The 27,603-nt window shown below is 54.4% G+C and overlaps 3 protein-coding genes and 1 non-coding gene across 6 annotated transcripts; 1 reads left to right on the top strand and 3 right to left on the bottom strand.

Annotated features, from left to right (window-relative positions):
• Nucleotides 1-163: 163 nt before the first annotated feature.
• On the bottom strand, nt 164-12,716 carry TAZ (tafazzin). 2 transcript variants are annotated; one of them, XM_039224794.1, is made up of 10 exons: nt 12,240-12,716; nt 11,940-12,068; nt 10,890-10,935; nt 10,554-10,639; nt 2,288-2,368; nt 2,176-2,217; nt 1,888-1,950; nt 1,655-1,707; nt 1,166-1,243; nt 164-396 (listed from the first exon to the last, which is right to left on the bottom strand). In XM_039224794.1, exons 1-10 carry the CDS (start codon nt 12,346-12,348, stop codon nt 184-186), a joined length of 900 nt encoding a protein of 299 aa, XP_039080725.1. In that variant the 5' UTR covers nt 12,349-12,716; the 3' UTR covers nt 164-183. The 2 variants fall into 2 exon arrangements, with proteins under 2 accessions (XP_039080725.1, XP_039080726.1); XM_039224795.1 differs by having other exon boundaries at nt 303-1,042.
• Nucleotides 12,717-15,782: 3,066 nt separating this feature from the next.
• On the top strand, nt 15,783-21,576 carry DNASE1L1 (deoxyribonuclease 1 like 1). The gene is made up of 8 exons (XM_039224811.1): nt 15,783-15,937; nt 17,970-18,161; nt 18,506-18,594; nt 18,674-18,760; nt 19,711-19,811; nt 19,925-20,037; nt 20,131-20,379; nt 20,458-21,576. Exons 2-8 carry the CDS (start codon nt 18,030-18,032, stop codon nt 20,572-20,574), a joined length of 888 nt encoding a protein of 295 aa, XP_039080742.1. The 5' UTR covers nt 15,783-15,937; nt 17,970-18,029; the 3' UTR covers nt 20,575-21,576.
• A 932-nt stretch (nt 21,577-22,508) lies between these two features.
• On the bottom strand, nt 22,509-25,004 carry RPL10 (ribosomal protein L10). 2 transcript variants are annotated; one of them, XM_039224798.1, is made up of 6 exons: nt 24,896-25,004; nt 23,954-24,012; nt 23,751-23,858; nt 23,493-23,631; nt 22,804-22,966; nt 22,509-22,716 (listed from the first exon to the last, which is right to left on the bottom strand). In XM_039224798.1, the coding sequence occupies exons 1-6, from the start codon at nt 24,916-24,918 to the stop codon at nt 22,564-22,566; spliced, it is 645 nt and encodes a 214-aa protein (XP_039080729.1). In that variant the 5' UTR covers nt 24,919-25,004; the 3' UTR covers nt 22,509-22,563. The 2 variants fall into 2 exon arrangements, with proteins under 2 accessions (XP_039080729.1, XP_039080730.1); XM_039224799.1 differs by lacking the exon at nt 22,509-22,716 and having other exon boundaries at nt 22,847-22,955.
• On the bottom strand, nt 23,014-23,146 carry LOC120226635. Its single transcript, XR_005527070.1, has one exon. It is a non-coding gene; the product is annotated as a small nucleolar RNA SNORA70 (small nucleolar RNA).
• Nucleotides 25,005-27,603: the final 2,599 nt, after the last annotated feature.

Here is a 27,603-nt window from a genome sequence, read left to right as displayed (position 1 = left end):
CTTTTGCAAGGCCATTACAGGGATTACAGGCAACGACTGAAGTTTTACATGACTGGTGCACACAGAGAGCTTGACGCCCATCCAGCACCCTGGCCGCTCTAAGGGTCCAGCCTTCACGTCCAGCAGGCCGACCCCGTCCCTACCCTTATGAAGAGGCCAAAGGTAAAACACAGCACAGGCGCTTTACTGGTTACAAAACGTGAACACCCAGCCCCGGGGGTCTCTGGTGATGCCAGGGAGGTGGCAGAGACAGAGCAGTTGGCGGGCCCTGGCGCGTGGGCAGGTGGTAGGGACTTGGCCCTGGCTGTAGGGTCCATTCAGCGGGATTTCACTCCTGGCAAAAGACTGCCCTTCTGCTTGCGGCGCGGAGTTGGGCCCTGCCTGAGGATCCCCTGCCTGTGGGAAGTGCGGAAGGAACGAGGAGGTGGCCGATGGGCATCCCTGAGGACGTGGTGGGCAGCTCCCGGGCCGGGCCAATCTGGTGGATGCCAAGCCAAGGGCCTCACGAGCCCTGTGCGGAGCTCTGGCCTGGCCGCCTGCCCCCCTCCGGGCACCCCCTCCGTGCTGACGCCGGCCCCGGGGGAGGAAGGGCGCCCCTGCCGAGATTCCTGCCTCCTTCCGCGGCCAAGTGGGAGGAGCAGGCAAAACCCTGCCTTCAGCCGAAGCAGCTCAGAGCAGAGGGAATGCTCACCAAGTAGGACAGGACCCCTGTTTAGGGTTATGCACACATGTGTCTAAAAGAATGTATCTGACCTCAAGACCCCAGTGCATCCCCCAGTTCAGCTGTGTGCAGGGCAAGAGTCTGGAGCCGGCACTGGCAGCCAGCGGCCAGGGCCTGGGTGGGGGCCAGCTGGCCCCCCTAGCAGGAGGGAGCAGAGCGCGCTCTATCTCCCGGCCCAGGGGGCCAGCCCCCCTCTAGCAGGAGGGAGCAGGGCGCGCTCTATCTCCCGGGCTGCAGGTGGCTGTGCAGCTGCTCCGCCTGGGCCTTCAGGCGCTGGAACTCTTCCTGAATGAAGTCAGTCAGAGCTTTGCGCATCTCCACCTGAGGGGAAGGACTCGGGCTGGCCTGCGGCCCTGGGGGAGCTGTGCCCCGGAGCCCCGGGAGAGGCTGGGAGAGTTACAGGAAGGCACGGGGAAGGGGGCGCGGGGCAGAATGACAACTCACGGCTGACTTGTTCTCTGCCCGGAGCCGTTCGAGTACAGGCAGGGCGCTGAAGGGCTTCCCGATCAGCACGGTGATTTTCTGTAGGCACAGCGGCCAGCGGTGGGTGACAGAAACAGGGAGACTGCCCAGAGCCACAGCCCGACCACCCCAGAGAGCCAGGAGCCAAGTCCTGCCGCTACCTTGCCGTGTGCTCCCTCACGGCCCCTCTCCCTCTCTGAGACGAAGTGGCCCGGCTCTGGCATTCGGACCCTGCGGTCTGTGCTCTAGACATCCCATCCTGTCCAAACCACAGGCCCGTCCCGCCCGGCCTGATTTCTTTTGCTCTCCTTCTAGCAGCCTTGGTGCCAGGAAGTCCCTCTCCCTCTTTCCCCCTCGGTCCCCTGCTGCAGCTTCAAGCTCAGCTCCTCCTGAATGCGGCCTCAGCAGTGCCGAGGGGAGACACGACGCACACGGTAGCCACACACGTGAAGGTCAACAGCCCCTACGCACCTGTCCGAAGCGGGGTAAGTAGGGCGGGCTGTTAGGAAGCACATCATTCATTCCTGCAACACAGCAGACAGAGACCAGGAAGTGGGCACAGGGCGGGGCACGGTGGCCCGGGGACAGATAGAGCCCTAGCCCCACCCCTGCCAGCCAGTGGAAACCCTCAAAACCCAGGGAAGCCCCGCCTCTCCCGCCCCCACACGCCCAAGCCACAGCCTTGGCCCAAGAGGGATGCTCACCAACATGCCACAGCGGCAGGATGACAGGGTTGAGATGACACTCGGCAATCAAGCGTCCGATTCCTGCCCGGGGGGACAGGCGGGCACATCGGCGCGAGCAGAGCTTTGGTGCCAGCCTACGGCCAGGCCACCGCCGCCCTCTTCCGGTTAAAACCAGCTGCCCTGCTCCAGCTCCTCTGCCGCGCAAGCCCTCGTCCCAGCACCCAGCCCCGTCCCGCTACAACCAACACACCCATGTGTCCCAGGCGCCACGGTCCCGCCCAGCCGCACGGGGCCGGCAGTGCCTACCCCACTTAAAGCGTAGGAACTCGGAGCTCATGTTCACTTTCCCTGTGGAGAGAGAGGACAGACATGAGGCCTGGGAGCTGGGGCGGTGCACAGCCCTGCCAACCGCACTGACCTTCCGGGAAGATGTGCACCCAGTCCCCATGGTTGAGCTTCTCCAAAATGAAGTCCATCCCCTTCTGGTAGACGCCATCTCCTGCCAAGAGAAGGCGTGTGCCATCAGCCCCCGTTCTCTCAGGGTCCCTCCTTCCCCTGGGAACGAAGCAGCAGCTCAAGGACTTCCTCATCCTCCACCACACCATCCACGTGGACGCCCTCCGACAACTGTGTCTGGGGACTCGGACCTGGTTGCACTGTGCCCTTGACATCCTATGTCCAGAATGTTCTCTAAATCTCTAAGTACCTGTCATGTGGAAGGCAGTATCATTGCCTCAAACAGCTTCCAACATGAAACTATTTATTTCTTTAATTAATTTATTTATTTCTGAGAGAGAGAGAGACAGCGTGAGCAAGGGAGGGTCAGAGAGAGAGGGAGACACAGACTCTGAAACAGGCTCCGAGCCGGCAGTCAGCACAGAGCCCGCCGCGGGGCTCGAACCCACGAACCGCGAGATCATGACCCAAGCGAAAGTCGGACGCTTAACCGACTGAGCTCCCCAGGCGCCCCCCAACTGAAATTCTTAACTGGCAAGTCCTTCACCAGTCTGCGCCTGCACCTTCCACCTGCTGGCCCCCCACAGCCTCGGCGCTGTGCCACAGACGCCCACAAAATGCGTCCTCGCGGCCCCGGCTTCAGCTCGGCACTCTCCTTGCCCTCCCTCCCTCTCCAGCTCCTGTAGCCTCCTTTCTCCTTGGGATGCACCAGCCTGGGGGCGAGCCTCCCACTTGCTGCTTCGGCCCAGAGGGCACAGCTCGAGCAAACCAACTCGATTCACGATCTCCAGCCTGGCTTGGGCCCAGGATCCTGGACAGCTACCCTCTCCTGGGGTCTTGGCTAGGCTTGTGCCCACAGCCGTTCCTCACGGGCCGCCCTGCCCTGCCTGCGCCCTCAGCGACCGCCGTCCCTCCCTTCTGCCGACCCCTTCACCCCTCACAGGGCTCCGCTCCCTCTGAAGCTAGACTCTCACTTATCGAGGCCTCTTGGAAAAACCCACGCTTGCCGGGCTGCGAGAAGGGGAGTGGAGCTGCCCTAAGGCTAACAACACTCACCTTGGAGACACCTGGGGACCGTGACACTGGACCCAGGTGGCCCGGCAGTTAGCAACAACAGACACACAACTGGGAGTCCCGTGGAGACGGCCGTGACCACACGCAGTAAGACCCTCCTCAACCCTGTCCGTATGGTGGACAGTGACAGACACACTTATCAGGTAGGGAGGAAACGTGCGGGGGCTGTCTCAGGCCAGCGCACCAACAAATGGACTTTTAACCTGTTCTCTGCAAAGCCGGGTCATTAGAAGGTGCTGGTGAGGCATCCGGGAGTCTCAACCCAGCCCGATGGGGACCCGGCCAGGCAGCTCCTTCGCGGGCTGGAGGTGAGGAGCAGTCACCAACCACAGCTTCTCAGCAAACCGAGAGCGCACTGGTCTCTCCCACCACCCGGGGCAGCAAAAACTGCTAGGACGTGGGCTTCAGAGGTGTCGTCTCCTTCTGAGCCACTGGTGCAACTGCACCTGGCTTGAAATCAAAATTTATACTAAACTACAATTCCCCCAAATCTCTGGGACACAGCAAAAAGCAGTTCTATGAAGGAAATGTATAGTAATACAGACCGACCTCGAGAAACATGAAAAATCTCAAATACAGCATCGAACCGTATACCTAAAAGAACTAGAAAAAGAACAAAGCCCAAAGTTAGTAGAAAGAAGAGAATAAAAAAGACCAGAGTGGAGGGGCGCCTGGCTGGCTCAGTGGGTTAAGTGTCCAACTTCAGCACAGGGCATGATCTCACGGTTCATGAGTTCACGCCCTGCATCAGGCTGTGTGCTGGCAGCTCAGAGCCCGGAGCCTGCTTTGGATTCTGTGTGTCCCTCTCTCTCTGTCCCTCTCCTGTTCCCACTCTGTCTCTCTCTGTCTCTCAAAATAAATAAACATTTAAAAAAAAGAGAGAACCCAAATAAATAAAATCAGAAATGAAAGAGGAGAAATAACAATGGATACCATAGATATACAAAGTACTCTAAGAGGGGATCCTGGATGGCTCAGTCGGTTAAGCATCCAACTGTTGATTTTGGCTCAAGTCATGGTCCCAGGGTTGTGGGATCGAGCCTCATGTCAGGCTCCATGCTGCTGGTGCAGAGCCTGCTTCAGATTCTCTGTCTTTCTCTCTCTTCCCCTCCCCTACTTGTGTGCACTCCCTCTCTCTCAAAATAAATAAGTTAATTTAAAAAATTAAAAATATTTTAAAAATATATTTAACAAAGGATTATGAGAGACTACTATGAAAAATTATATGCCATCAAATTGGACAACCTAGAAGAAATGGATACATTCAGAAACATACAGTCTTCCAAAACAGAATCAGAAACAAACAGAAAAGCTGAACAGGCGGACTAATAGTAACTGATTATTTGAATCTGTAATCAAAAAACTCCCAACAAACAAAAGTCCAGGACCAGATGGATTCACAGGTGAATTCTGTCAAATGTTTAAAGAAGAGTTAATACCTATTCTTCTCAAACTATTCCAAAAATGGAAAAGGAAGGAAAGCTTCCAAATACATTCTACGAGGCCAGCATGACGCTGATACAAAAACCAGACAGACATTACAAGAAAAAGAAAACTACATGCCAATATCCCTGATGATCCCAAGTGCAAAAATCCTCAACAAAATATTAGCAAATCCAATTCAACGACACATTCAAAGGATCATTCACCACAATTGGGTGATATTGATTCTAGGGATGCAAAGATGGTTTGATATCCCCACATCAATGTAATACACCACATTAACAAAATGACAGATAACAATCATACGATCATCTCGATATATAGAGAAAAAGCATCGGACAAAATCCAACATCTGTTCATGACAAAAACTCTCAACAAAGTCAGTTTAGAGGGAACACACCTCAACATAAAAAATGCCTTATATGGAAAATTCCACAGCCAACATCATCCTCAACGGGGAAAAACTGAGACCTTTTCCCAGAAGGCCGGGAACACGACAAGGATGTCACTCTCACCGCTTTTATTCCACACAGCACTGGGAGTCCCGGCCACGGCAGTCAGACAACACGAAGAAATCAAGCTGTCTCTATTTGCAGGTGACATGATACTATACATAGAAAACTGTAAAGACTCCACCAAAAACTGTTAGAATGAATAAATGAACTCAGTAAAGCTGCAGGATACAAAATTAACATATAGATTCAGTTGCATTTCTATACGTTGATAACAAAGTAGCAGAAAGAGAAATTAAGAAAGCAATTCTTTTTTAAAAAAATTTTTTTAAACGTTTATTTATTTTTGAGAGAGAGAGAGACAGAGCATGAGCTGGGAAGGGGCAGAGAGAGAGGGAGACACAGAATCTGAGACAGGCTCCGGGCTCTGAGCTAGCTGTCAGCACAGAGCCCGACGCGGGGCTCGAACCCACGAACTGAGAGATCATGACCTGAGCCAAAGTCGGACGCTTAACCGACTGAGCCACCCAGGCGCCCCAGGAAAGCAATTCTATTTACAGTTGCACCAAAAAGAACAAAATACCTAGGAATAAACTTAAGCAAGGAGGTAAAAGACTTCTAGTTTCTAAAAAAATAAAAAAAAATAAAAAAAAGACTTCTAGTTTCTGAAAACTAGAAAACACTGATGAAAGAAATTGACGACAATACGAACAAATTGGAAGGTATTCCGTGCTCGTGGACTGGAAGAGTTAATATTGTTAAAACGTCCATATGACCCAAAAGAGTCTATAGATTCAATGCAATCTATATCAAAATACCAATAGCATTTTCCACAAAACTAGAACAAATAATCCTAAAATATGTATGAAACCACAAAAGACACCAAACAGCCAACGCAGTCTTGAAGCAGCACAATACGAGATTTCAAGAGTAACTGCAGGGGCGCCTGGGTGGCTCAGTCAGTTAAGCATCCGATTCGGCTCAGGCAATCATCTCGTGGCCCATGAGTTCGAGCCCCACGTGGGGTTCTGTGCTGACAGCTCAGAGCCTGGAGCCTGTTTCAGATTCTATGTCTCCCTCTCTCTCTGCCCCTCCCCTGCTTGTGCTCTGTGTCTCTGTGTCTCAAAAATAAATAAACAAAAAGAATTAAAAAAAAAAAAGTTACTGCAAACCTACAGTAACCAGAGCAGTATGGCACAAAACCAGACACACAGATCAAGAGAACAGAATAGAGGACCCAGAAATAAACCCATGCTTTATGATCAATTAATCTACAACAAAAAGGCAAGAATATACAATGGGGAAAAGACAGTCTCTTCAACAAATGGTGCTGGGAAAACTGGAAAGCTACATACAAAAGAATGAAACCAGACCACTTTCTATCACTATACACAAAAATAAACTCAAAGTGGATTAAAGATCTGAATGTGAGACCCGAAACTATAAAACTCCTAGAAGAAAACATAGGCAGCAATTTCCTTGACACTGGCCTTAGCAACATTTTTCTAGATATAGCTCCTCAGAGAAGGGAAATAAAAGCAAAAATAACTATTGCAACTACAGCAAAATTTTTAAAAAATTAATTTTACTATGTCTTTATTTTGAGAGACAGAGACAGAGAGCGAGCCGCGGAGGGGCAGAGAGAGAGGGAGACACAGAATCTGAAGTCAGATGCTTAACCAACTGAGCCACCCAGGCGCCCCTCAAAATAAAAAGCTTTCTCACAGCACAGCAAAGGAAACCATCAACGAAACAGCAACCTACTGAATGGGAGAAGATATTTGCAAATGGATTTCCAAAAAAGGGTTAATATCCAAACATCCAAACTATGTAAAGAATCTATACAACTCAACACCAAAAAACTCAAATAACCCAATTTATTTTTTTAATATTTTTTTTATTTATTTCTAGGAGAGAGAGAGAGAGCGAGCGAGCGAGAGAGCGCGAGCACGTGAGCAGGGGAGGGTCAGAGAGACAGGGAGATACAGACTCTGAAATAGGCTCCAGGCTCTGAGCTGGCAGTCAGCACAGAGCCCGACGCGGGGCCCGAACCCACGAACCGCGAGATCATGACCCAAGCGAAAGTCGGACGCTTAACCGACTAAGCCACCCAGGCGCCCCTCAAATAACCCAATTTCAAAAGCTAGACATTTCTCCAAAGCAGGCATCCAGATGAATCCAGGGAATTACAAATCAAAACCACAATGAGATAGGACCTCACAGCTGTCAGAGGGCTAGTATCAGGGCACCTGGGTGGCTCAGTCGGTTAAGCGTCTGACTTTGGCTCAGGTCATGATCTCACGGTTCGTGGGTTCGAGCCCCGCATTGGGCTCTTTGCTGACAGAGCCTGGAGCTCCGAACCTGGAGCCTGTTTCAGATTCTGGGTCTCCCTCTCTCTCTGACCCTCCCCTGCTCACGCTGTCTCTCTCTCTCAGAATAAATAAAAAACATTTAAAAATTTAAAAAAAAAAAAAAAAGAATGAGATCTTGCCATCTGCCATAACATGGATGGTCCTCGACGGTATTATGCTAAGTGAAATAATTCAGAAAAAAATGAGTACCATATGACTTCACTTACGTGCAATGTCAAAATCAAAACAAATGAATAAATAAATAAAAAGCAGGAACAGACCCATAAATACAGAGAACAAATTGAGGTTGCCAGAGGGACAGAGGTGGAGGGCTGGGCAAAATTGATGAAGGAGAGCAGGACACACAGGCTCCCCGTCATGGGATGAATATAAGCCACGTGGATGGAAGGTCCAGCTTAGGGAATATGGTCAAAGGTGTCATGATAGTGTTGTATGGTCACAGATGATCAAAATTTACACTTGTCGTGAGTACAGCGTAACATGCAGAGTTCCGATCACTATGCTGTACACAGGAAACTAATGTAACACGTGCCAACTATAGTTCAATAAAAAAAAGAGGAAAGAAAAGCTCGTACGAGAACACTTCGACACTTCATGTCATATCATATCGTAAGGCCATGCTGGGGGGCGGGGATGGAATATTTTAGAACAGAGAAGCCAAGTATGCCAGATCCTTCCTTTGCTTTACCACGTTAGCTCTTGGCTGCCCATCAAATATGCCTGACAAATAGCCTGTCCGTGCCCACTGTCTCTCACTGAAAGTGCATAGCACTGAGATTTGGGTTTTGGTTTTTAAGAGTGCAATAAAATTGCTTCTTGGCCTTTTGGCTACAATCAAGTGTAACAGTGCAATAAAACTTTAGGCGTGTACCAGAAGAAGAACAAGACAAGAAGTGCACGTGGAAGGCGCCCGGCCCGCTCAGTCAGAAAAGCACGTGACTCTTGATCCTGGGGTCGTGAGTTTGAGCTTCCTGCTGGGTATAGAGATTCCTCAAAGAAGGATAAACTTCAAAAACAACAAATAGGGGCGCCTCGGTGGCTGAGTCGACTCAGTGTCCAGCTTTGGCTCGGCTCACAGTCTCAGGGTCTGTGAGAACTGCGTTGGGCTCTGCGCTGACAGCCTGGAGCCCACTTCAGACCCTCTGTCCCCCTTTCTCTGCCCCTCCCCAGCTTGTGCGCGCACTCTCTCAAAAATAACAAACATTAAAAATAACAAATAAATAATATTTTTTCAAAAGGTGGAAGTGGAAGACCTCTGTGTGAGGTTGCAGCAGAGAGGAGCTGAGATTCAGGGACGGGGGGACCCGAGCAGAGCCCCTGGATCTCAGAGGTTACTTTACTGCATTTAACCACGTTTCACCTTGACCGCTCGAAACAAGAAACTTCGCTGCCTTGGTGGCATGCCTCTCCCTCTGTGCTCCGAGATGCCACCCTGCTCTCTGCTGCTCTCCGTCTCTGCAATCTCTCCTCTACTTTTGCCACTTTGTTAGTGGTTGAGTCCCCAGCATAGTCCCAAATGCTCTTCTTTTGAGTTCCAGAACTACATACCCCCTGCCTCTGGGACCGCTCCCTCCTCGGGCGACGAGCTCCTCACACGAAACACACACACACGCACAGCGGAACTGCCCTACCGCCCCCCCCCCACCCGACAGTCCCTTCATTCCCTCCTGTTGGAGAACAAGAAGCCAGAGGCACCATGAGAACGTCCCGAAGGAAAGGGACGAAGCAGCAGGGAACTGAAAGCAATTCTACTCCCAGGCCGGAAAGCTGCCAGGACCGCTCATTCTCTCCAGAAGGACACCCTACAGACACCAGGCCAGGGGTAAGAAGGTTTGGTCCGGCACCAGATGTGCTCGTGGCCAAGGATGGAACACGCCGCAGGGGCGTGACCCATCTGGATGCCAATGCCAGACGCTGCGCGGTAGGTGCTGGCTGCTATCACATGAGCCATGAGATAAATTAAAGAGGCTGCAGCTGGGAGATCGGGGCTTCAGCTCCTGAGAGTCATAGCGCCTGCTTCGCAATTCTCTCGTCACCGCACATTTGGGACCTGTGTCTCCCTCACCCTCCTCCTGGTGGCTCAGTGTCAGCAGATGTCACCTAGTGTCATCTTTGAGCTGTCTCCCCCCCCCCCCCCCCCCACCACCACAGCCAATCTATCAAGCAGTGCCGTCGACTTTGCCTCCCAAGTACCGCCCCCGTCCAGCTGTCGGTAGTGGCCCCCGGAGGCCCGGTGACCATCCTCTGCCGCCAGGATCACTGAGACAGCCCCTCGCCGGGCTCCCTGCCTCTACTGGGCTCTGCTCCCAGCCACCAGCCATGCTGCAGCCGGGGCGCCCTCTCAGAAGAACAGATGAGAGCACATCGCTACCCTGATGCGAGAACAGAGTCCAACATTCTTAACAAGATTGTTCTGGAACCTTCACATTTGTCACACCGTCACCTTGCAAGCCTGGTTGTTATCCCAAACCCTGCAGCGTCCCTCACAGACCGAGGACACCGCAGTGCCATCACGGGGTCCCTTGGCAACACCCTTGAGGGAAGAGGCTGGGGACAATGCCTCGTGGACTTCTAATACCAGTCCTGGCTTCACACGACCCTCAGTCAGTCCCAGGGAACGAGCGCTCTCCAAGAAGCCATCACTCCTCCGGCAGCCACGGTCACACCCACAGTGACCACGCCATGCAGCCGGGCTTGGCACCCGTGGGGCAGCGCCTCCTGGCTCCCTTTGTTCCCAGGCTGGAGGTCCCACCCGGGTCCCTGCACGCCCGGTGCTGCTAAGCCAGAAGCAGCAGCCACAGCCCCTGTTCCAAAGCCAGAAAGGGCCCCAGAAGCGCCTCCCCCGCATCCACCGGCCCACGGGCTCCTCCCCGGAGGCCCAGCTCACCTCGGCACACGGGCACACACTTGCCCAAGCTGAAGAAGCGCGAGTGGAGCTCTTTGGTGAAGCAGATGTCTGCAGCCGCGGGAGTCCTGAAGGAGGGGCAGATGCAGTCACCCCTGGCCCCCCCCCGCACCCTAATGCCCCGCCGGCCCCCCAGCATGATGCCTGCCACCAGTGCAGGGTGGAAACGTGGCACAGGAGGGCCTGAGGACCCCCGCCCCCCCATGCCCTGCCTGTACTGCTGGACGCCGCCTCCTGGGCAGAGCAGGAGGAGGGCAAATCTGGGCAGAGACGGGTGAGGCCTGCCAGGCCCACTGCGAGGGGCCCGTTCCTCCTCACCAACGCATCAACTTCAGGTTCCAGATGTGGCGGAGTTTCAGGATCCCTAGAGAAGGAAAGGCTTCATGACCCAGCCGGCCTCGTCCGCAGGGAACATCTGCTTTGGTCTCCCAGTTGCAGGAGACGAGGCACCAGGGCAGCAGCGCCACCATTCAGCTGTGGTCCCCAGCGGCAGGTTACAGACCCTTGGGCTGGGCCCCCAAGTTGCCCCCGGCTCCTCCTTCTGCCCCGCCCCACCCCGCAGCTCCCTAGTCTGCACACCCGGCCTGGCCACCGCACTGACAGAGTTCAGCACTGCGCGCTCTTGGCCACCTCTCCCTCCGCTGCTCCCGCCACCACCCGAGTGCAGGTTACTGGCTGGCTCTGAAGCCTCCTTCTTGGCCCCAGGGACCCGCCTCTACGGGCCCTGCTCTGCCTGATGGCCAAGGGAGAGCTCTGAAGGGCTGCAATCTGTGCAACCGGCTCCCGTAACAGTCTAACCTGCAGTGATCTGTGCAAGCCCCGGGCACCCCCCTGAGCCAGCCGTTTGGTTACTGGAGACTATGAAGTCCGCAGAGCAGGTGGTCACCTTCTAGGTGGTGAGGCGGGCTCCCAAGTGAGGGTGGCCGAAGGGCACAAACTCAGCCTGGAGCAAACCTGGAACCAGGACACAGGTGTCCCCGAACTGGAGCCCAGGCTCTCCCTGCCAGGACACCCTCCGTTCTCGGGTGCATTCCAATACTCACTCTGTGGGACCCTCGATGGTTTAGAGAGGGCAGAGGGTTGCACAGGCCCGGTGCGTCAAAGTAAAGCGGCCACCACACCTCGCCCTGAAGTCACTTCCCTACTTCCCCATTCCCTCCCAATTCTGAGGCCCTCTCCACACCACGGTCTGAGAGGATTCCCAAGGGGCCACAAGTCGTATTTTGAATCCTGGGGCAGGACACTCCAGAAACGGGACTGCCAGGGCTATGTAAAGTCCCGGGAGAAGGGAGTTTGTGCTGCTTTTGTTTGGCCCCTTCCCGGGTTCTCCCCATGCCCCCCTGTGCCCAGAACACTGGTGCCAGGTACCCCAGAGATGAGGGTCATCCATGCAGGACTGGTGGTTGGAAACAGTGATGAGGGGCGTGGCTGGGCCCCGGTTCTCGATGAGCTCGTACAGCACCTCCTTGTTGTGGACGGTGAGGTGGTTCATGTACTCTGCGGGGAGAGACAGACTGCGGGGAGGAGCCCTGGCCCTCGCCATCCTCGGGGGCCCAGGGCTCCCCCCCAGCCAAACTAGCGCCTGCCCGCACCCACAACCCCGAACCCCAACTCTGGCGGGGCGTGGACAGCCGTGGCCGACCCTGCCTCGTCTCCAGGCCCACTCACTGGTCCAGAAGCAGCTGTACGTGCCCACCAGGCCCATGACGACGCTGCTGGCCAGGGTCCAGGTGAACGGCGGCACCGCGGGGAACGGCCATTTCACATGTAGGGGCATCTCCCCCGCCCAGACCGAGCTCCCCAGCTCCGCCCCACGCGGCCTGGCGCTTCCCGTGCCACGGGGCAGCCCGTGGGGCCGTTCTAGGTCTGCGTCCTCGGCCGCAGGAGACCTGGGTCCCTGACAGGCCCGCGCCGCACACGGGCGCCGCGGCTCCGCGCGACCGGGGACTCGACCAAGGTCACCTCGCAGGGCAGGCCGGAGCCGGCCCGGCCCCGACCTCCCGCCACAGACCAGCTGCCACCGGGGTCAGGGGCCAGGGGTCCCGGCGAGAAGCGAGAGGGACCGGCGGCCGCACCGAGGCGCCCCGCGCCCCGGCCGGAAGCGGAGCCAGCTACGGAGCCCCGTTCCTGGCTGCCTGTCGCAAAACTCTCTCAGGCCGCTTGACGGCAGCGTGGGCGGGCCCGCGGGCCGCGCGGCCCCGCCCCGCTCCGGCGCGAGGTGGAGTCCGGGCCGCAGGCGGCCGCGCGCCCTTTTTGTCCCCTTAATTCGTCCCCAGAAAAGTCTCGAGAGGTAATCTGGGCTACGCAGCACAATAGGCCGACACCCCGTAAAGGTCCGAACTGACGGCTTTGGCTTTTTTCCTCTTTATTTTTATGGAGGCAAAATTTACATAACGGAGTTACCGTGTTATAGTATTTTCTAGTGATTTCTATTATATACCATATTTTCCATATACAACATATACACGGTGTTATATATGTTGCATTATGTAATTGCAGAATGACAATATTTGTACCGTATGTGTAGATGTTACACGTAATGGATGTGTAGCAACATAGTACATATAATAAAAGAAATGCTATGGATAATATATGTAATAATAGTATTTTATGTCAGAACCTCCCCAGTGCTGTCAGTCACTACCTCTAACTAGTTACAAAACATGTATATCACCCTGGAAGAAAGCCCTGCATCAGTTAAATAGTCTTTTTGTTTTATTTTTATTCCTTTTTAAAATTTTTTCTTTTTTTTCTTTTTTAACATGTATTTATTTTTTTAAAACGTTTTATTTATTTCTGAGAGAGAGAGAGAGAGAGACAGCATGAACAGGGGAGGGTCAGAGAGACGGAGACACAGAATCTGAAACAGGCTCCAGGCCCTGAGCTGTCAGCACAGAGCCTGACGCAGGGCTTGAACCCACAAACCGTGAAATCATGACGTGAGCTGAAGTCGGACACTCAACCGACTGAGCCACCCAGGCGCCCCTAACGTGTATTTATTTTTGAGAGACAGAGAGTGAGTGCAAGAGCCACTCACGTAACCCTTTTTTATTTAAGTATGCTCTATGCCAACCGTGAGTCGTGAACTCACTACTCTGAGATCAAGAGTCACATGCTGCACTTACGGAGTCAACCAGGCACCTCTATTTTTTAATTTTGAAGCACAGTTTTGTTGATTTTTAAAAAATGTTTCTGGGGCACCTGTGTGGCTCAGTTGCTTAAGCGTGGGACTCTTGATACCCGCTCAAGTCATAATCTCACGGTTGCTGGGATGGAGCCTTGAGTGGGGCCCTGCGTGGACCTCTGCTCTGACAGTGAGGAGCCTGCTTGGGATTCTCTCCTCCTCCCTCTGCCCACCCCGCCTCATGAGCACTCCCTCACTCTCTCTCCCCCAAAATAAGTAAACTTTAAAAAATAAGTTAGGGGCGCCTGGGTGGCTTAGTCAGTTAAGCGTCCGACTTTCGCTTAGGTCATGATATCACGGTTCGTGGGTTCGAGCCCGACGTCGGGCTCTGTGCTGACTGGCAGCTCAGAGCCTTGAGCCTATTTCAGAGTCTGTGTCTCCCTGTCTCTCTGACCCTCCCCTGCTCATGCTGTCTCTCTCTCTCTCTCTCTCCTAGAAATAAATAAAAATATTTAAAAAAAATAAGTTAATGAGGGACGCCTGGGTGGCTCACTCGGTTGAGCCTCTGACTTTGGCTCAGGTCATGATCTCACGGTTTGTGGGTTCGAGCCCCGCATCAGGCTCGGTGCTGACAGCTAGCTCAGAGCCTGGAGCTGCTTCAGATTCTGTCTCCCTCTCTCTCTGCCCATCCCCTGCTCGCTCTCTCTCTCTCTCTCTCAGAAATAAATAAAAACATTTAAAAAAATTTTTTTAACTTAATTAGAGGTGCCTGAGTGGCTCAGCCGGTTAAGTCTCTGACTTTGGCTCGGGTCATGATTTCATGGTTTGTGGGTTCGAGCCCCGCGTCGGGCTCTGTGCTGATAGCTCAGAGCCTGGAGCCTGCTTCAGATTCTGTGTCTCCCTGTCTCTCTGTCCCTGCCACGATCATGCTCTGTCTCTCAAAAATAAACATTTAAAAATTTAAAAAGGGGCACCTTTGTGGTTCAGTTGGTTAAGCTTCCGACTTTGGCTCAGGTCACGATCACACGGTCTGTGGGTTCGAGCCCCGCACTGAGTTCTTTGCTGACAGCTCAGAGCCTGGAGCTGCTTCAGATTCTGTGTCTCCCTCTCTCTCTGCCCCTCCCCCACTCGTGCCCTGTCTCTCTCTGTCTCAAAAATAAATAAAACAAAAGAATTTTTTTTAATTTTTAAAAAATAAATTAATGAGGGGCGCCTGGGTGGCTCAGTCAGTTGAGCGTCCAACTTCGGCTCAGGTCATGATCTTGCAGTTCGTGTGTTCAAACCCTGCATCAGGCTCTGTGATTACAGCTCAGAGCCTGGAGCCTGCTTCAGATTCTGTGTCTCCCTCTCCTGCTTGTGCTCTCTCTCTCTCTCTCTCTCTCTCAAAAATAAAGACTAAAAAATTTTTTAAATAAGTTAATGAATAAAACAGTGTATCCAGTCCTCATCAGCACTGCAATCGTAATGTGCCCATGTGCATGGGTCCTGCCAACGCGGGGACCACACTGCAATCATCAGCGAGGACCCCCCGCCAGTCCACAGACTCCAGTGAGTCCCCTGGCCGTCCCAACAGCGACAGTGCAGGACCCCACAGGACACCAAGCTGCCAGCTCCGGTCTCCCCTTCTCTTGGGGGCAGTTCCTCAGTCCAACCCTGACTGCAATGGTGCCCAGTTCCTGCGCTGCCTGTCGTTCACTTGGGGTCTCCGGACCGCTTAGGACCCTGACACCCAGCCTGGGGACGTGGAGAAAAAGCTCTTGGGCTCGGGGCGCCCAGGCTTGCCACCAGGCTCCCGTGTGTTCTCCAGCAGAGGATGCCTGGAGGCAGCCTGTGTCTGGGGCTGAGCACTGGGCCGGGGAGCACAGCCCTGGGTTTGCGCTCGCCAGCCAGCTCCTCCTCTCCACGCAGCCTTGGCACAGGAAACCCCTCATCATGGGAATGCTGAGGCTCCATCACCCTCTGTGACTCACGGGTCTGTCATCTGGCCACAGCTCCAGGCCTCCGCGCCGGCCAGCGAAGGCGGGGTCGGGGGGCCGGCCCAGCCCCGGCAGAGCCCGGGCTCCAGGAAGGGTGGGGCAACGGGCCGGCCCGGACGGGTGGGTCGGGAAGGCTGCCTCTTCCTCTTTTCTCCTTTCTCCTCTCGGGTTCCTGCCCGGAGAGCCGCTGCGATTCCCTAAGGGTGTTGCGATCTGCTGATCTGCCTGCGGCCGAGGCACGCGTGGATCCAAGCTGGTCTGAGGAGGTACAGGCGCTCGCTGAGCAGAGGGAGGGAGGAAGTGGCCCCTGGACTGGGGAGAGGGGTGAGAGGGGAAGGGAACCCCAGGGCTGGGGCCGAGGCCAGGAACACTCTGTCGTTCTTGCCCTCAGCCCTTGGGGGGGCCCTTGGCCCCAGAGCCTCCAGGCCTCCCCTGAACAGCCCGGGCTCCAATGTCCACACACATCCCAGAATAGCAACCAGGGCAGGCACCCAGGCCGGCATGAGTGACAGAGCAGGTGGCCAGGGAGAGACAGGCACTCAGCCTAGCCAGGGGTTTGAAGGAGATGCACAGAGACTGCATGACAAAGAGGGAGGACAGACGGGAGGTGGCGAGAAAGACAGACAGGCAGAGCCTGGTCGAGGCAGAAAGTGAGCCCAAGGGGGAAGGTCACAGCGCGTTAGCAGCTAGGATGCACTGGGCAGTTACTCAAATAAGAGGCCGGAAAGCTGTGAGCAGAAGGGAGGAGAGGAAGGGACAAAAGCAGAGAAGGAATGCGGGTTGTTTTCCAGAACCAGCAGTTCCAGCCAAGGAGATGCCCAGCTAGCTAGGGGTTTCACCCCATAGCCCCTTGCTGGCTGTGTCTCACCTCAGAGCTCCTTGCGTGAGCCTGTTGGGCTGGATGGCAGCTGAGCACAGAAGACCTCCCCCCCTCGAGTTGTCTTAAAGTAACTACCTTTAGTTCATTATAATAATTTTAGGGGCACCCGGGTGGCTCAGTCGTTTGGGCATCTGACTTCGGCTCAGGTCATGATCTCACCGTTTGTGGGTTCGAGCCCCGCATCAGGCTCTGTGCAGACAGCTCGGAGCCTGGAGCTTGCCTCGGATTCTGTGTCTCCCTCTCTCTCTGCCCCTCCCCCGTTCACGCTCTGTCTCTCAAAAATAAACATTAAAAATTTTTAAAAATAATTTTATAATATAAAATATAGTTGTATAATCTGAAATCTTCTATAGGCAGAGGAGTTTTCCACCATTTTCCCAAGATGTTGACATGCTAGGCACGCACAATGGAACCAAAAGTCTGTCTGCCAGCTCCCTGCCCCCACCCCTAATACACTGGCTAAACGCTTCCTGAATTAAGCCCACGGGGAGACAGTGCTTTGAGAGCTGTCTCCCCGTGTCCTTCCTGGTAACAAGAAGCAAACAGTTCTTTGCTTTCACCGCTTCCTTGGGTTCTGTTCAGTTTGGCACACCCCAATTGGTGAACCCCTTGAGTTTGGTTACAAAGGTGACAGAGAAAAGGAGGCAGACAGAAGTGGAGGGACCTAATGTGGCTTACGTGTAAATGTCACAGGGAGCAGAGCAAGGGGCTGAGCCCAAGCGACAGGACAAAGTTTCGGTGCATCTGAAATGGATTAGCCAAGAGACGCTGTGGAAGAGGGGCTTCAGCCGGCAGGGTGAAGGCAGGGTGAACAAGGGCTCTCCGGCGTGGCAGGGGTGTGGGAAAGGGGCCCCTCCCACACTGCGGGAAGTGATTTGGCGTAGCTGAGATCATTTTAAATGTATACGCCTTCGAACCCAGCAATTCTGCTGGTACCATCTCCCAAGTGGAGAGGGACGTCTGTGTGAAGGCCATCCTCCTGTTGCTAATGGCGGTGACAAGCTGGAATTAACTGTGAGGTTGAACTCTTGAGTACTGCCGCTGGGAGTGTAAAATAAGGGTTTCGCCGCCATGGAAAATAGTGTGGCAGCAACTCAGAGAATTAAACCTAGCACTGCTGTATGATCCAGCAATCCCATTTCTGGGTATATACGCCAAAGGATCGAAAGTAGGAACTTGAGGGGCGTCTGGGTGGCTCAGTCGGTTAAGCATCTGACCTTCGATTGCAGTCCAGGTCTTGACGTCAGGGTCATGAGTTCAGGCCCCACCTTGGGCTCCACACTACGAGTGGAAGGCAAGCCGCGTGTGCCGGTGTTGGAAGGTGTCCGCAGGGGGAAAGGCAGGAGATCTGCAATGCTGGCAGCTCCAGGAGCTGATGGGCGTCACTTCCTCTGTCCCACACTGCCATGTCCTTCCAGAAGCAGAACTGAGCGTAGCTGGGAGTGCAGCCTGGGGGCCCCAGTGCCGCACACCTGGCCATGCATTACCCAGCGGTGCTGCTGCTTCTCCTGCCCGGCGGGGTCGAGGCCTTTCGCATCTGTGCCTTCAATGCCCAGCGACTGACGCTCACGAAGGCGGCCAGGGAACATGTGATGGACACGTTGGTCCGGGTACGTTCACCCCTGAAGGAAAGCCGTGCCTGCGGCCCGAAGCCCCGGCCCTGCCTGACTGGGGGCATTTCCCAGAGAAGAGGGGACAACCAGAGACATGGGTCTGGACGTGCGGAGCACACTCCTCCCCTGTCGTTGGCCTCAGTCTCCCCCTCCATCATGTGGGTGCAGTGTGGGTGGAGTGGTACTCCGTATTCTCCCAGGCCCTCTCTGGTCTCAGTGCTCTCTGCGGGCCCAGCCAGAGAGCCCCATCACTCTGGGCCACAAGTGTGCCAGTTCCCCAGGGACCACAGCTTCCTCCTGGGGTCGCCGGTGCTGAATGGGGCCGCCCTGGGGTCCTGCAGATCCTGCTTCGCTGTGACATCATGGTGCTGCAGGAGGTGGTGGACTCTACCGGCAGTGCTATGTCCCTCCTGCTTCGAGAACTCAATCGGTGAGGAGGGCTCTGTGGGACTGCACCCCCCCCTCAAGAGCCTCAGAGCCGCTGAGCCCGGCTTTCCCTAACCTGGCAGATTTGATGAGCCCGGGCCCTACAATGTCCTGAGCAGCCCCTTGCTGGGGCGGAGCACATACATGGAGAAGTACGTGTACGTCTACCGGTAAGTGCGACCGGCGGCCGGGCAGCTGATGCCTCCCCGGGGACGGCCCTCCCCTTCTCATGGCACTTTTTCTCCTCCGTGATTTTACCTGGGGTCTTACTCTCCTCTCCTCTGCCCTACTCAGCTTTGATGCCCATGTGCCCCTACAGCGAGAGGCCTGCCTTCTCCGCGCACAGATGCGAGCTCCCCTGCAGGGTTTGGGGCAAGGCTGGCCTCCTCTTTGGGAACCGGCTAACACTTCTGGGAAGAGACCCAGCAACGGGGCTCAGTGTGGGCCTTGGGACAGCCCAAAGTCCTTAGGACAGCCTGGGGTGGGGGGAAGCCCTCTGGGGTCAGGATGGAGAGGGCAAGGGAGGGGGGGTCCAGTAAGGAGGCCTATTTATACAGATAGAATCGTACAATGTGTAGAATTCACTTCCAAGCAATGGGGAGGGGGACAGAGAGACATCCACATGGCAATGCTCATAATGGTCCCAAAGTAAAAAACGACAATGCGAGTGTCCATCAGCTGCTGCCTGGATAAACAAGGGCGGCCCCCGTGTACGCTGCAGCGCCCCTCAGCCGTTTGGAGCGTCTGGAACAGACACACCTGCAGAGACGGCAAGCACATCCGTGGCAGCCGGGGGCTGAGGAGGAGGGGGATGGGCAGCGGCTGCCATGGGGACAAGGCTTCTCTTTGGGGCCATGAAAAGGTTCTAAAATTGATTGTGGTGATGGCTGCACAACCTGTGAATGCACTAAACACCACTGAATTGTGTGTTTTAAACAGGTGGTTTCCATGGTATGTGAATTCTCTCTCACTAAAAACAGTTTCTAGGAAAAAGGCTGGGAAGGCTGGGGCCACATGACACGGGGCTGCAGAGGGCCCCTCTCTGCCAGCTCTGACGTGGGCACCTGCAAACCCAAATCTGTGATGCGAGGCCACTGCTTCCCACCCCTTGGTCCCCCAGATCACACAAGACACAGGTCCTGGATTCCTACGTGTACGAGGACGAGGATGATCTCTTTGCCCGGGAGCCCTTTGTGGCCCAGTTCACCTTCCCCAGCAAGGGTAGGAACGGGAGAGGGGTGGCCCTGCTGTCTGGGAGTGGGAAGGAGGGCCTGGCTGGCTCTACCAAGGGCTCGGTTACCGGGTGTGAGTCCTCCGGCCCCTGGGTCTTGCAGTCCTCCCCCGCCTGGTGCTGGTCCCGCTGCACACCACTCCAAAGGCCGTAGAGAAAGAGCTGAACGCCCTGTACGACGTGTTTCTGGACGTCTCCGAGCGCTGGCAGAGCAAGGTAGGGCGGGGGAGGGGGAGGGGAGGCCTCGTGCAGGAGGTTCTGGGGACATGACAGCTGGGCAGCCAGGCCTGACTGCCACCCTCTCTCCAGGACATGATCTTGCTTGGGGACTTCAATGCTGACTGCGCCTCGCTGACCAAAAAGCGCTTGGGCGAGCTGGTGCTGCGGACTCAGGAGGGCTTCCAGTGGGTGATCCCCGACGAGGAGGACACCACGGTGCGCGCCAGCACCCACTGCGCCTATGACCGCATCGTGCTGCATGGCGAGCGCTGCCAGAGCCTGCTGCGCTCCGCGGCCGCCTTTGACTTCCCCAGGAGTTTCCGACTCACCGAGGATGAGGTAAAGGCGGGGGACCGGCTTCCCGGGAAAGCGGCTCAGCCCTGGCACTGACGCTCTGTCTCGCTGCCCGCCCCCCAGGCCCTCAACGTCAGTGACCACTACCCCGTGGAAGTGGAGCTGAGCCGAGCGGCGCGCAGGGCCCAGCCCCTTGGCCTGGCGGCCGCCCTGCTGCTGCTGCTGCTGCTGCTTCCCTAGCAGGGCCTGGGGGCCCGAGGCAGCCTGGGGCCTGCTGCCCACAGACGTGAGGACGGTGCTGCCTTCAGGACTCCAATCCTGGTCTGTCTGCTCTGGGACTGCCCGGGGCCCAGACACCTGGAGGGTGCAACCGCAGCCCTCCTCCATCTGACTGGAGCCCCACCCCATGGGACTGCAGCTCTCCTCTGTCTCTTAGGTTTGGCTTGCATTCTCTGATTGGGCTCCTGGCTGGCATTAGAATGTAGAAGAGGAAGAAGGCAGGGAGGGGCCCGGAGGCTAGACCCGAGCCACTGTGCCCCCAGCTACTGTCAGGAGTGCGGACAGAGCAGGCTCTGGGGCAGGGGAAGGGGGAAAGAAAGCCCAGGTGATTTTGGCTAAACTGCAGGGCTCAGAAAAGGGAATCACAACAGACCCAGTGATTTTATTCTATGACAAATAGGAAACTTACACACTGAGAACAAAAAGCTAAATTGTGGGGATGTCACCTGTGTAGCTGATACATCAAAGGACCGTTTTCATAGACTCCAGCAAAACAAGGAGCGATAAGCAGTGTAGACACACACAGTAACTAGCAAAAAGAAAATGTTTCAAACAGCCCCGATGCTTGCTGTGCGTGCTGCCGAGCCCAAATTTGTAGCCTTCTTGCAACCCAGCCTCACTCCACCCAGGGTCACTCCAGTGGCTGTCAGGGCTCCGGTTGTCCACAGGAAACATCTGTATGCAACACTTACTTTGTAACTCTAACAGTAACTGTGTACACGTTGTGCAGCTCAAGGGGCTGCCAGACAGGATACACAGCAAAATGCCATCAAAGGACTCTATTCAGGGTGTTGGTATCACAGAACCTTTCCTTCTCCAGCCCCTTTCCAGAGTACAGAGCTCAGTAAAACCACCTAGCAGGGTATCAGGGCACTTACGCACAAATGTTTACAGTTGAGAACCACCTCAAGGTCAAAAATAAAGGTGGGGCACCTGGGTGGCTCAGTTAAGCGTCTGACTGCAGCTCAGGTCATATCTCATGTTTCGTGGGTTCAGCCCCGCATCCGGCTCTGTGCGGACAGCTCAGAGCCTGGAGCCTGTTTCAGATTCTATATCTCCCGCTCTCTCTGACCCTCCCCTGTTCAACAGGTCTCTCTCAGAAATAAAACGTTTAAAAAAAGTCAAAAATAAAGGTAACTTTAAGCCTCATAAAAGGCTGGAAGTAATGATTACAAAAGGACTCTCAGGGGCACGGGATTGAGCACGGCAGCGCACAGCTCCGGGAACCAGACGCCTTTATCCCCTTCATGTGACAATTCCCTGGGCGTCTTTTCGCTGCTCCCAGGCTGCCCAGCCTAATGCTGCTCTTGTAACGCTGGCTCTCAGGACGCGCATAGGACTTGCCCAAAGGTCTCTTCTTGCCAAGCCTACAGGCCATCTCAGCTGGGGTGGGGGGGGGGGCTGTCCCAGCGGACACTGGTAAGGACAGTGGTGAAGGATCTGGAAAGCCCATAGGAGCGGTGGATGGGCTGGGTCAAATCAAAGGTGCTTGACGACTCCCAACATGGGAGGGCTAACTGGAGGACCAGGTCCCCTGGAACGCTGGAACCCCGCCTGGGGACCGTGGGGACAGACTACAGCCGACAGAAGCCTGCCTTAGGCCACCAGCCCTGTCATTGGGCAGGGCACCTTACTAAGGCAGCACCCAGTGGACTATTCTGGACTAATGACAGTGGGAACTTGGCAGGGGATTTTGAATTGATAGCTTCAGATCTACGCAGGTCTAAGTCGAGGTCCCAGCTAGACAACTAAGAGGCCGCGGGTCCCAAGCCATGTTCCCATGTGTCCCCTTGCTGGCCCGGGCCAGCTCGTCAATCTTCTGAAAAGATAAGACTACGACTCTAGACTATCTAAAGAACCCCCACCCCACCATTTAATCCAGATGCAAAGACAAATACAGGAAGCAGGATTTATTGGTGGGCACGAATGGGGAGGGCACTGCTGAGGCTCTCATGAGTGCAGAGCCCGCCATTTGTCCAAGGGGCCACGATTAGGGATGTATTTGACCCCACAGCCATCTGGGATGAGCCGCTTTTCAGCCACCATGTCTTCAAACTCGTCGGCATTAAATTTAGTAAAGCCCCACTTCTTGGAAATGTGGATCTATGGAGAGATGAAAATAATGCAGTCAGGAAACCTGAACACTGACTACAGCAAGTAAAGTAGGAACAAGGTTTCAACACAACTTACTTTCTGGCGGCCAGGGAACTTGAACTTGGCCCTACGCAAGGCCTCAATCACATGCTCCTTGTTCTGCAACTTGGTACGGATGGACATGATGACCTGGCCAATGTGGACCCTGGCCACTGTGCCCTGGGGCTTTCCAAAGGCACCCCGCATGCCTGTCTGGAGCCTAGATTGGAGAAAGCATGAGGCCAAACCTCAATGTCCACCAGAAAAAGCTGTCTCCAAGGTCCCTTAGGGCAACCCGTACAATCAACAGGCTGCATACACTACCAAGGAAGCTGCTGTGCGCAGCCATTGCACACTGGGCCCCATGGGGAAAAGGCACAGTCGGCTTAGTTGGCTGCAGAAAACGGAAAACCTGACGCCAACTAGGCAAGCCCCTACAAAGGGTCATGGGGCTCATCTGAAAGCCTTCCAACTGGTGACCACCTCAGCCGCCTGCTTGGTGGCAGATGGGTATCCTCAGGATTAAAGCTTCTCCCTCAGAAGCACCTACCTCCACCTGTCACCCAGAAGCTAGACTTAATCGTTGTACCTTTCGTGTTTGTTCTGGTAGCCTTTAACTTGGCTTTACTGTGGGTGAGTTCTGTAGGTGAGACCATCTCTTTGCCCCAATGAAAAGAACAAGGCAAACAAAAGCCTCAAGTTATGGGAAAACCCCTGAAAAAGCAAACACCCAGAACCCAGCTCACCTGTCAGCTCCAGCACAGGACAACATCTTGTTGATACGGATGACATGGAAGGGGTGGAGTCGCACCCGGATATGAAAACCATCTTTGCCACAGCTTTTCACCATGTACTTGTTGGCACAAATACGGGCGGCCTCCAGGGCTAGGATGGGGGCAGGCGGGAGGCAGCAGAGTGAGAAAAGATAGGACAGAGCCACTTCACTGTAACCATCCCTGGCCCTCACTTAGAAGAGATGAGGTTAACAAGGAATCTGGCCTCACCTTCAGAGGAAAGCTGCTCATACTCATCTGACACCATGTGGCCACATAGTGGGAACTCATCCACTTTTGCCTTCTTCCGCCCCAGGTCAAAAATGCGGATCTTGGCATCTGAAAAAAACTTGGATAAGTATGTGGGGGGAGGGGTGCCAGAGACCACTGATTCAGTGCAGCCAAACCAGTTTGGGAGCTCTCCCACTACTTACCAGGGACACCTCTGCAGAAGCGAGACTTTGGATACGGCTTGTTCTTACAATACCGGTAACTGTGTGGGGGGGGGGGAAATCACGTTTATACTTCACAAGTGACCCCAACAATAAACACTTTGAGAGCTCCCTTAAATTAAGACCAAAGGAGGGCAGGGAATGGGGACCGGGGCAGGAGCAACATGTCAATCTCTAGCTGTCTCCACTCCTGGAACTTGGCTCTAACCAATACATGGTGAAACCAACGTGATCAAAAACTAGAGAACACTCACACTAAAATAGCAAAAAAATCTCCCTCACCCCCTTACTACGGTTCCATACTTCCCATAAGGTGAACAGATGGAAGGACACTTTTCCAGTTAAATAAAAGAAGCCTCTCACTTAAAGGCACTGCAAATTTGTTGCTTATTACTAACTCAATTAATGCCAATGACTTTTGGGCACGTGGCAATAAATCCGCCTTCGAAACCACATGTGAAAAGATTATAACGCCCCCTGCAGGGCACACGAGGTGGCTGAGCCCTCCGGTCAGGGCGGCCCTTGGCGTCCGAGGCCGAATGGGCATGTCGCCGGGAAATAAGATGGGGATGGCACACAAAGGCCCTGAAAGGGTATCGAGTCTGAAAACGTAGCGAATTTCCAGGACAGAATGAATGTAAGGCGGACGCCTATTTCAGCCCGAAAGTGGCGAACACATGCAGTCCGGGGCAAATCTGGCTCCCCAACAAAATAGAGGCAGCGCTTAAGAAAGGCCTAAACTTTTAAGAGAAACAGTATAAACTAAGTCCCCAAGCGACCCGGAAGGTATTGGTAAAAACGTGGAGCCTGTTCCCAATACAGGAAAGGTACACTAGAGGCCCCACCCCACGGCTGTTTTTAGCGTTGAAAAACAGTTCTCCCTCCTTTTTCACGTCAGCGAAACTGCATGAATTTGGCACTCACCACCGGGCGGGTCGGCGGCCCATGGCGACACCAAGATCTTCAGTGGCTGCAACGAAACAAAAAAAGTCGGAACAGAAGACGGGGACAGGCCTCAAACCAGGACAGAGAACCAGCAAGGATAAGGCCAACGACACAAGCACGACTACTCACCGCGCCGAAGGAAAAGAGGCGCTCCCACGCCTGCGCATGCCTTATATAGGCGGCCGGTCTTCGCGCAGAGGAACCATAGAGTTCTGGCCAGGGCGGGCGGACGCTCTGTCAGACTTTCAGACCATAGATGCAGCGGCGCTGTGCGCCTGCGTGCAGGCGTGGCCTCCGCTCAAGAGCTGAAAGGGGACGCTGTTGCGCGTTCGTCTGTGGGTAGCCAGCTAGCCAATCTGGCCTCGCCACATCGGCACGAGAAGCCTGTTTCCGGCTGGCCATCTTGGGTGTAGAACTCTTCCCCGAGGCTTTGCCATAACTGTGAACGACATATATTCCTGGAATTGAAAGAAGGAAAATACCCCCGAAAGGAGCTTACTGCGGCTGCTTGCTGTTCCCGGGGGTCACGGGACTGAAATATGATCTCCGAGCCTCCCTCTGGGCTCAGGTCCCCATGGCACATGCTGTGCTGGAGCCTCGGTCCACGTTCCTTTGTCGGCGGAGCTGCAGGCTCGCCCCGCCCCCTCCACCCCCCCACCCCGACTAACCGAAGATTCCGGAGCTGGCTTTGCTGTGAGCCATGCAAAAAATCCCTGGTTCGTCGAAGACAACGGGCGGGGCTGCGCCCCTTCGCTAGAGAAAGGGCAAGCAGAAGCCTCCCCCATGATCCAGGGCCCGAGAGACCCCATGTACACCTTTGGTCCCGCCCATCCTGACCCGGCAGAGAAAAGAGACGTTATGCTCCCCAGGGTGACTTGGAGACTGAGGGCGGCAACCCCGCCCAGGATGGCAAAGGAGCACTGTCATTCCTTCCTCGGGTGTGCCCCACTCCTAGGCTCTGAGGGCGACCTTACAGTGCGGTCCTGGACGCCTCTGCCCTCCCATCGCCCAGATTGTGCCCCCCTCCCCCGCCCTCTCAACACACTCCTTTCCGTGCCAACTGTGCGCTAGCACTTCGGAAGTGCGCACCTGAGATGGTTCACAATAAACTCGCCCCAACAAGAATAGGATCCAAGAGAGATGCGCAGAGTTAGTGCTTGAGTTACCAGCGATCTCGGTAAATCCCAGAAGCGTCCACACTTCTGGAGGTGGGGACAGGAGAAGGGTAACAAAGGCTTTCCCTTGTCAATTGATAGGAGTGGCCTGCTAAGGAGGGAGGCCTGCAAAAGCACACCTGTTCTCCAGAAAAAAAAAAAAAAAACAACCCTGTAACTTGAGTAAATGCCTGCAGGTCCCTTTATGGTTTCCATGTCCAGCAATGGTGCAGAGTGTATCTCAGGGGACCGACCACCCAGTCCATGAAGTGACTCTGGGTCTCCAAACTGGTTTAGAGCCTGTGACTCCAATGGAGCAACTCAAGCCAGGGTTTTAGTTCCCATCCCTAGAGCACTTAGACCTCTACATACCAAGTATGCTGTCGCACTCAGCTTGTTTGTTTTATTCACAGTGATCTTTTTTTCTTTTCTAACAAATGTTTATTTATTTTTAAGGGAGAAGAGAGAGCGCAGGGGAGGGCCAGAAAGAGAAAGAGAGAATCTCAGACACGCTCTGCACCGTCAGAGCAGAACCCAATGTGGAGGTTGAAAGCATGAACCTTGAGATCATGACCTGAGCCAAAATCAAGAGTCGGAAGCAAAACCGACTGAGCCACCAGGGCACCCCATCCTTTTTTTTTTTTTTCTTAACGAGGTTCCAGTCCCAATGAGGGATCAGCAGTTGGATTCTTTATCAACTGAGCCAGCCAGGGGCCCCCATGGTGTACTTTTCAGAGCTTTTCAAAGATGCAACCTTTCCTACACTAATGCCTGTCTCAAAGCTTCACCAAAAGGAACTGCTTCTGGGTCACCTGACGGAACACAGGGGGCAGGGTGTTTAGATCCATTGCGATCTTCTTCTCCCTCTAACACTTCCCAAGTTCTTCTCTAACACTTGGGTTTTTTTTTTTTCTTTTTTTCTCCAAACACTTTGGATTCCCTTCTCTACCTCATGCCAACAGAGTCCTGGCACTGAAACCCATCAACTACAGGCCACCAGTGAGTCGAAGTTCAGTCAACCAACCCAGTGTGGATCTAGATTTCCCACCACCTGCACATGGTACCACATTCAATCAGGAACTTCTAGTAAGTACACCCCAGAAGTATATCCGGTCCCATTGATCTCTTAGCCGACCTCCTTAGCCTGGTATTGTGAGAATCCATTCCCACAAATTTTCAAATAGGATTAATCTGTTAGATATCAGTTAGATCTGGGAAATTTAAAGCTGTGTGAGCTATGTCCTCACGGTCAGGTACATCGCATGGAGCATACTGACGGCACCCAAGTTGTGGGCTGAATGTCAAACAGAATGTTGCACAGGGTCTCAAGGACAAGATGAATTGCATTACAAGGTACCAAGCCCACATAGGAGAATGACACACTCTTCTAGCAATGGACCACCTGACCCTTACAAGACAGCGGCTACGTCCACGGCAATGCGGGACTCAGAGGGACTGCGGGCATCGCGATTCCCAGCTTCAACTGAGGCCGAGCGCAAGTCCCGGTTCCGGGTGTCAGGGCCACACTCCTCC

This window comes from Hyaena hyaena, unplaced genomic scaffold, assembly GCF_003009895.1.
Source record: "Hyaena hyaena isolate Hyena2069 unplaced genomic scaffold, ASM300989v1 scaffold_1776, whole genome shotgun sequence".
NCBI lineage: Eukaryota > Metazoa > Chordata > Mammalia > Carnivora > Hyaenidae > Hyaena > Hyaena hyaena.
Note: the sequence above shows the minus strand (reverse complement) of the source record. Positions and strands in the feature narration are given on the sequence as shown.

Coding starts and splice junctions, on each gene's coding strand:
- TAZ (XM_039224794.1), bottom strand. CDS start 12,348: ATGCCCCTACATGTGAAATGGCCGTTCCCCGCGGTGCCGCCGTTCACC. Junction 2,218..2,287: donor GGTGCACATCTTCCCGGAAG/GTCAGTGCGGTT, acceptor CTCTCTCCACAG/GGAAAGTGAACATGAGCTCC. Junction 1,244..1,654: donor ACTTACCCCGCTTCGGACAG/GTGCGTAGGGGC, acceptor CTGTGCCTACAG/AAAATCACCGTGCTGATCGG.
- DNASE1L1 (XM_039224811.1), top strand. CDS start 18,030: ATGCATTACCCAGCGGTGCTGCTGCTTCTCCTGCCCGGCGGGGTCGAG. Junction 19,812..19,924: donor GTTCACCTTCCCCAGCAAGG/GTAGGAACGGGA, acceptor TGGGTCTTGCAG/TCCTCCCCCGCCTGGTGCTG. Junction 20,038..20,130: donor CCGAGCGCTGGCAGAGCAAG/GTAGGGCGGGGG, acceptor CCCTCTCTCCAG/GACATGATCTTGCTTGGGGA.
- RPL10 (XM_039224798.1), bottom strand. CDS start 24,918: ATGGGCCGCCGACCCGCCCGGTG. Junction 24,013..24,895: donor GGCCGCCGACCCGCCCGGTG/GTGAGTGCCAAA, acceptor CCCCCCACACAG/TTACCGGTATTGTAAGAACA. Junction 22,967..23,492: donor TCCTGTGCTGGAGCTGACAG/GTGAGCTGGGTT, acceptor TCTCCAATCTAG/GCTCCAGACAGGCATGCGGG.